The following is a 9,043-nucleotide window of genomic DNA, read 5'->3' as shown; positions in this document are numbered from 1 at the left end:
GACAGACAGACAGACAGACTAACTAAGTCATCGCATAAAGTAGCTTGCGCTACTTAATAAATGTATGCTTCAAAACAAATGTTCCCCTAAGTGAATTATGCACACCATTTACACCACTTGATAGTTCTTTAAAACGTTATCAAATTTGATTATCAAGAATTTTTAAAATTCTTCAGTAAAATATTTAGATATGTAAATTATCAAATGACAAAATGACTTCTATCTTACACACAAGTACATACATAGATATGATATTGATTAATATTGAATATACATAAAACTATGCCTCGATAAGTATTCTATCTAAAAGTCCATTCCCAAAAACCCTCCAAGGATCATACCTCTCTAGAATCTCGACTCCTAAATTCCACTCTGATAGTTCTTTCGAAGACGAAAATACGTAGGGAAAGGTGTTAAAAATTGTCCTATTATCCCACGCCTGTTCCCCCGTGTGAGCCCACCCCTTCGCCCACTCTGCCCTCAATACGCCATGGACCTGATGAATATCACGATATAAACGCGACTGCAAACTCGCCAGAAATTCCTGAGCTTTTCTCGTCTCAGGAAACGTGGCAAATTCGAACCAAATCACGATATCATACTCGGGATGACTTGGCACTAGTTTTGCCGGTGAAAAAATGGGTGGTTCTGCATCTGCCCCTTCTGCCAAAATATTTTCGGGATCTTCTACCCCCGAGACTCTAATATCGAACGTGCCCGCATTCGGATATTCTCCCCGGACATGCCATTCCGAGGCCAAATCGTCATAATCTTTCCTTATTATTGAGACAACTGTTTGAAAATTTTGGCGGGATGTGACCACCACGAAGGAATTTGCCCTCAAGATTGGCGAATTCTTTGGAACGTATAAAAAATGGTTTTTTGACAAACCCCAATAATCCCGGGATCCATTGAGATACGAGACAACAACAACTACACGAAATACTAGACGAGAAAGAAACTCCCAAATGTGCGGAACCCTGGTGAGCACCAACCTCAAAATTGTATTAAAAACTGGGGGATAATTGTCGAAATGGTAATTATACGGTGTATCTTTGAATTTTGACGTGGTCTGCTTTTCTGGTTCGGAATGCCACGCAAACAGAAATGCATTTGAGTCACCCCCTGTTCCCAAGCTGAAAGCATGTATTCGTCCATACAAGTCCAAAAAGTCGGCCAAATTTGGTTTATCGTCATCTCTCACAGTGCCAAATAATTGGCGAACAGTTGTGAAAAAAGTTTGCGATCTTAACATCTGATCTGCACCAACTCGTATTTTCACCCTGGTTACAAAAGTTCTCCCCAAATTGACGAGGAAAGCTTTCGTGTCGGGATGCGATCTTGGTAGAGTTTTGACGACGTATTTTCGAGTATGGTTGTCCCACGCGATGACGTCCATCTCGAGGACGAGGTTGCTAAATGTTCCGTATGCATGGCCCAAAGATTTGGGGTGGGTGGCTGTCTTTATGCCGGATCCGTGCGCCCCAACGGCCAGCATTCCGCCGACGGTAAGGTCATCGTGCGCGGGACAGGAGAAAAGTCCGAGTTGATGGGATTCCAAGGTTTTTAAGAGGCGTCCCAATGTGACCCCTGGGCCAAGAGTGACGCTGTGGAGGGACGTGTTAAAATCAGTCGTGACTTTTATGTCGGTTAAATATTTGGTGGTGTCGACTAGGAGAAATTTGGGACAAATGTTGCCTGGCTCGTATTTCGAGAGGGTGATGGGACTCCAACTGTGCATCCGGCCCACGCCACGGACCCGATAACCCGCATTCTTCGCCCAGTTGGCGAGACTTAAAACTTCAGGAGTATCCCGTGGAGAAGAAAAATAGCAGAATGGGATGACCACGTCGGACGCGTAGGTTTTGAAGGGTCGTAAGGTATAGGTGGAAGTTGGGGGGAAATCTGGTAATGGGGGACATGGACCCAAACTGGTGGCAGTCATTCCTGCAAACCGGTTAATTTGGTAATATTGAGTTAAGCAGTTACATATATATTAAATATGCATGTACATATCTGTATGTATACATATACAGTGGAATTATTTGTGCGTGTCACCTCATTTGCATAAACCTCACTATGTCCATTTTCAGTGATACGGGCTTTCCATGTTGAATGAACTCTATTTATGTCTCTAACGAATGCGTCAAATGAGGTGACCAGTACAAATAATTCCACTGTACGCACTTGTGTTGCTTTGTTTGAATAATGTAAATAATGTAGTCACCCTGCGATTGAAGCCCACGTATTACAGCAAATGTTATTATACTTATCACGTTCGGTTTCATTTTTTATGAAATTAAGATTGAAATACGTATATATTTCTCTTGCACTTGTGATGCGTAATTCCAGGTTATTCGCGGTTCAAATGAATAGAAAGTGAAATTTGAAATTTGTGTAATCTTGTAGCCAAATAAATATGTACTAGTTCTTAAGGCGAGGAAGTTTGTATATGAAGAAAAATACGAGCAGGAATTTATTGAGAGCAATAATGGCAATAAATAATCCTCAGGTACCCTCAGTGCTGCAGAAAGGTATCGGGTACAACTTGATTTCCGTGATAAAGATTTTGTAGACATACTAAAAATGTTAATTACTTCATATTATGTATGTAATATTTCAGGTGCAACTACTCCGTGGGTATTCCCCAGAGGTTTACATCGTACGAGTACTTATAGCTTCATTGTTTCAGAATACATGATTATCCAGTGTTTAGGTGAAAATCCACAATATAATATATCCACTTTGTAATAGTTCGAGAGATGGGATTTCAGATAAAAATATATTATCAGTAGAAATCCCCAACACAAAACAACCATCTTATAATTAAAATATGGATTTGTGCAAACTATGGAAATACATATTTATCTCTGAACATCTTTTGTATATATGCACGAGCCAGTTAATTAGATATAATTTTGTATATCAATTCGGCTAAGGTGGTCCCGAACTCATCCTGATATTGACCACACTACGCGATAAATAGATTGTGATTCCTCATTTTTTCTAAATACATGCATTGTCAAACATATGTACAGGGTGGTTTAAATGTCAGCTTACAATTGAAATATTTTCAATGGGAAAAATCGTAAATTTCCATAAGGTACGGATTTGGGATTGAGATTTGTATCAAAACTTATGCAACACTGATGACAAAGTTCTTAAAGTATTGAATTTCACAGGCAAAATTTCAGTAACTAATGGAGATTTGCGAATTTTTCTCATTGCAACCTGACATTTAAAGACCACCCTGTACATGCATATGTAACTCCACTAGATTCTTAAGAGTGTAGTGGTAGAATACATAAAAACGTAGGGATTAAATTGTAGTCGGTTTTTGCGATATCGTGCATTGTATAGTTTTGATTTTTTGATGAGCATAAATCGGACCCATATATGTATGTGTTGCTTGACTATATGCAACATTTAAAATTCCCCGTTTACAATGGTCACGTCAACTTTCTCATATCGCGCAGATTGAGCACAGGATGTCAAGTTGTGAGATTTCGCATAACCTTTGCTGGAAAACCATGAGATTTTCTTTGCAAATTTACTCAGCGAGGCCTTCACGCTTGTTTCCTTCCCTTTTTCATCATCAAGAAAAGAAGTTCATTTATGTAAATACACTTATGTAAAAACACACATCTGTATACACACATATTTAGATACATACATAAACATTCTGAAAAATTTAAATAAGTACCTTATAGAATATCCGGTAGAGTCATACGAGAATATTTGTACGGGATCATGCATAAAGCATGTGATCTGTTGGAGTTAGGAATCCAAAAATAGCGTACAATCTATGTGTGTACATACATTTATATACATACATATACCACCGCACCCCTGGAGGGTCAAAACCCTTTAACAATGTGTGCTTTTTATACGGTTCAGCGAATGTGGTTAGTTATTTTTATCCAAGGGAACTTTTGTAACCGACCCTTCCTTTGTGGCATGCAGCTCGATGACTTATTGTGTCATTTTCCAAATCTACCATTCACTTCACCAAATGAGTAACTTACACATTCAACATTCAACATATTGTGAAAAATCCTTCGTGAATATATTGTTGCGCTTTTGCTACCTATTTCAAATTTGTGAGAGTGAACACATACACAGGAGCAATTATTTTAAGTAAATTTCTCCAATTAAGGGGGTTTGAGAAATATATAACTAGCTTAATTTAGTGAAAAGAAATTATTTACCCCTGATTTGAAATCGGAGGAATTATCCGTGAGCATTTTGTAACAAAAGATTTTCCAACTCATCAACCTTGAAGCGTCACGTGGAGGCGAAACATGTCACAAATAAAGAGCTGATGCATTCCTGCGACGGCTGCGACAAATGCGAGTTCAAGAGTCACTCGAAAGCCAATTTGGTAGCTCACAGAGTACGGCACAACGCAGCGAGGCAAGAATGTTACTTCTGTGTGAAGAACTTTGTCACTTTTCCTGAATTGGTGAGCCACTGCGGTCGGATTCATACTTCGGAAAAGTTAAAATATTAATGCATGTAAAACTATGTATATACTTATTTATGAATCTAAACTATATAAAGCAGGCGAGTGTATCGCTGCTGGGTCGGTGGCTTAGTTGAGAAGTTAGCCTCTCCTTTTCTCTCCCCACGCTGCAGAGAGAACAGGAGAGGCTAACTTCAATAATGTTGGGGTAACGGGCTTATCGACGGGCCTATTTTGCACGTCAATTGACGGGCTTCTACACTTGTGTAAACATAATTTGGCGATGAACGTAAAATGAGGCAAGTTTGTGAATTATGAATGTTACGTATCTACTTCTGTCGGAAGAAGTTTGACCTGGTATGACACCGTTTACAAATATCATTATAGTTTTTAGTATTATAGTTTTTAGCATTATAAAATAAGTTCGCATTTAAGTAAAGACATTTAAATACGTACATATACAGTCAAAAATGCGTACAATCGCCAAATTGATTTTATTTGGAAGATGTTAGGATGACCAAGTTTTATCAACATAACATTATTTTGTCATAGCTAAAGCTCATCACGCGTTCATTATTTAGTAAATGATTCTCAATACGTATGTATGACAGTAACAAATCCTGTAGCTACATATGTATGTAGGCAAATATGTATTCGCATACTATGTACGAGATACGGATACGAGATACTATACGAGATACTATATACGAGATACATACGTATGATGTCTATAGCACATAATCAATTAAGTATATGTATAAAGGTTGTATTGTACAATGAAAATAGCCTTATTTATGAAATAAACTTGTATATATATGTACATATATTTTATTAAAGTATGTATGTATTACCAGACGCAGCCAACCTCTCACCATCCAGCCAACAAAATTACTGTGGGTTTCTATATTTCCCGTAAGACGAGACATGGTGAAGTGAGATCAAGTTGGCCTTAATGGATGATTTGCTGGATGGTGAGACAATGGCTGCGTATGGTAATATATGTGCATACAAAAAATTACATTTCAAAAAATTAAAAATACATATTTCACACATGCATGCTATTACAGGTTGTGTCAGTTTTTCGAGTTCTAAAAAAACTAAAAAATCCGTACATGGAAAATTCCTCAACTTACACTCTATTTGTTTATGTTGTCATAATAAGTTAAAAATTACTTAAAAATAGAGGGTAAATTTAGTGTACTCACTCAAGAATTTATATATATACATACCTACTACCTACATATATTTATTTACAGACATTATAATCATACAAATGCTTACTAATAAAGAAAAGCCAAAATTAATATTTGCTAAAATACCAATGTTGGTCAATTAAAGTTATTAATTTTGTTGAATACGGTAGTTATCAATGTTACGCATGTATGAATGTGTAAGGCTGACACGTTTAAGAGGGACGTACTCACAACAACACCTTATCTTTAGCACATCAATCGAGAAACATTAGTAAGTAAGTAGGTACAGAAATTTGTTAATAAAATCCCATTTCATTCTACCACAAAGTTTTACGAAATTTCGCAAATTTAGTGAAAATCCGCAAATTACTATATAGTATGCTCATTATAAACGTGAGTATTTCAACTTTACTAGAGTATGAACCCGACCACAATGTATTACCAATTCGTTAAAGGTGTGGAATTTCTTCGCACAGAAATAACATTAGTGCTTCATTGCATCGTGACGAATTCTGTGACGGACCAAACAGGCTTTCGAATGAGTTTTACAAAAGGCGTTAGGACATGGTTTTGACGAATTCATACTTTAATTGCGGGATGGTTTTTAGTCGTAGAGATTTCTAACTTGTTTTATGTGAAAGCCCATGTCTCAAACTATAGGTAAGCATATCTGGCTTCCGATTTTGTGTACTCTGCGAAATGAGGCAAGGTCAAATTTGGAGAGGTGTCCTTTTTTAGTTTTCCAAACCAGTGTTCTTATAAAATGGCGTTGAACTAAGTATTTTTTTCTTAGGTCCTGATGCAAAAATCGTCTTTGCGACTATTTTTAAGGGACTTAGCATGCTTTTCACTATATAAAACCACGTTTGCCTTATGCGTATCTTTTAAGTCCGTTTTGCAGTCTAATTTCATACTTGTCTTAATGGAATGCGCTCTTTAACGCAACTCTTCCACTTTTAAGGCCCCATCATTTTACGACTTTGATGCTAAAAATCCCTAACGTGGTTTTTATCCAAGGTACATATAGTATATTGCACTGTAAGTACTTTTGACAAAATTTTGATAAGTGGTTATACCCCACGGACTGAGTTTTCATCAGACCTTATAAAATTTTTGGAAAAGTTCCCGTCGTTTTCGATGTCGAACTTCAGAAATAATTTAACTAACCAAAACGCAATAATTTTATTATTTTGTCACTTGTACCTTGTAGATAAAATAGTTCTGCAGTAGGGGACACAAAAAGATTAGTAAAATTTATTTTCTAAAAAATTTGACCATTAATTTTCCAAATAAGTTCACGAGTTTTTTAGGATTCCGCGACAGCTGATTAGCTAGGGTCGTTCTCCAAAACTGTTTACACAAAATCTTCACTGTTTAATTTAATATTATTAGGGACACTTAGGAGGGGAGCTTGCGAGGTTGATAATAACAGATCTTGATGCCCTTTGGATATGTGGTAGGGTCCCATGAGTGAACTAAAACCCTGAAGTGGTTTGACTCCATGGCCCCATTTGCGCCCGCCACACCCACTCAAAAATGTCCAAAAAACGCTTTCACTCCAGTTTTCACTCATTCAAATCCACGCCAAAAATCCAATTTTACTCGGATTTTGAAATTTCTTTCACCATTACACTCCCAGATAGTTGCTTTCTGCAATCCAATATCAAACTCAATTTTGCTGATGACTATTTCGCAGGCATAATTTGCGTTGTTGACTACTACAACAATCCTCATTCCGAATTGCAATTTTTAAAAATACTAAAAATTTCGAAAAAATGCCCCGGGTAGTGGCACTACCCGGTACCCGGCTACCCGGTACTCGGCCTAAACTTTTTGCCGGGTACCCGGCTACCCGGCCGGGTACCGGGTAATTTTTAAATATTAAAAATAAGGGCAATTTTCTACTTTTTTTTAGAATTTGCAACAATTTTATAAGTTTTAAAAATTACAAGCTAAATTTCTACAGTGCAGATATCATTTTTACCCTCCGTACCAAATTTCAGGTGAAAGTAATTTATTGTAAAAATTGGTACGGGTCGCATTCTCTAATGTTGGATTCACTATGGTTACACTTTGCTCCAATACGACCCCCTACCAAAGGCCAACTTGGTGACCGATGTAGCCTATCTTTGAACTTGTTTGCCATGTCTTTGTCCAATATGCATGTGCTAAGAATTTCAACTTCTCAGACTAATGAATCGGGCTAGAAAGTGGATATTACATAAATGAAAGAATCATATTTGACACCCAAAGAGCGTACCCACGACAATGTCTTGTTTATCATCGCAATCATTTAGCAAGCTTGTTAGGCGTCACAAAGTTATTTCTTAAGGGTTTACCTCACAAAACAAATTTTGCGAGACTTTCAATGTGATATCTTGCGAATCGATTAGCGAGATAACACTTCGAAAGTCTCTCAAATCAACTAAATCTATTTTGATTTTTTAGTCATGGGGTTGGCAATTTCTCTCGCTGATGATCACGAGGATGAGTCTGCGAAATAATTTTACGAAAAAACAATGGCTTTTTAGCAAAAGCTTTGAGTGATCTTGCAAATTTCTAAAAACTTCGCAAGTTATGCTTAATGTTCGAAATATGCAAATTCACTGATTGATAATTCGCTCACGTGAGTGCGCTCAAACTAATTTTGAAATTTGTATCATAATTTCCAAATAAGTGTTGGCCAAGGTTGTACCCATTGTTTTCAAATATATTATTTTATACCAAGTAGAAAAATGAACTCCGACGGATTATATTTTTTGTAAGATTTTTGCATTTTAAGTAAGAAAATTGAATATTTAAATTACCCGGCCGGGTAGACCGGGTACTTAAGTGTACCCGGCCGGGTACCGGGTATCCCAAAACAGGCCGGGTATGCCGGGTACCGGGTAGTTACCCGGTACCCGGGGCAACCCTAATAATTTGACCCACCTCACATTTGACCTTGGCGTCGGGATCGTGCGTGACCATGTGTCGAGTCAACTCGTAATTGATTTTAAACGTTTTTAAACACTTTGCACATTCGAATTTCTTCCCTGGCTTCAAATCCATCGGATTGCGTGGCTGTGGAGCTTGTAGATTTGTACAAGAATTATTTAATTTGGTATCTGTAAGAAAAAAACTTCTTATAATCGCACAATAATTCTACAATTTTTTGCTAATAACTCGACTGAAAACCCGTTTAAATGTGCCAAATGTGGGAGGAGTTTCGCCCGCAGGGCAGACATGAAAAAGGCTAAAAATAGAGGATTTAAGGTATTATTAATTACCTTTTCTAAAGTATGAACTCTTAAATGCTGGACCAATTCTCGAAAAGTGAAGAATATCTTCGCACAGAAGTAACATCCATGCCTTGCTGCATTGTGACTCATTCTATGACTTGCTCTTG

At 37.3% G+C, this 9,043-nt stretch overlaps 1 protein-coding gene across 1 annotated transcript; it reads right to left on the bottom strand.

Annotated features, from left to right (window-relative positions):
- Positions 1 to 280: 280 nt before the first annotated feature.
- Positions 281 to 2,420, bottom strand: LOC118438125. The gene is made up of 2 exons (XM_035857910.1): positions 2,228 to 2,420; positions 281 to 1,947 (listed from the first exon to the last, which is right to left on the bottom strand). The coding sequence occupies exons 1-2, from the start codon at positions 2,286 to 2,288 to the stop codon at positions 281 to 283; spliced, it is 1,728 nt and encodes a 575-aa protein (XP_035713803.1). The 5' UTR covers positions 2,289 to 2,420.
- Positions 2,421 to 9,043: the final 6,623 nt, after the last annotated feature.

The sequence above is a fragment of the Folsomia candida genome, unplaced genomic scaffold, assembly GCF_002217175.1.
Source record: "Folsomia candida strain VU population unplaced genomic scaffold, ASM221717v1 Fcan01_Sc018, whole genome shotgun sequence".
NCBI classification, from domain to species: domain Eukaryota; kingdom Metazoa; phylum Arthropoda; class Collembola; order Entomobryomorpha; family Isotomidae; genus Folsomia; species Folsomia candida.
Note: the sequence above shows the minus strand (reverse complement) of the source record. Positions and strands in the feature narration are given on the sequence as shown.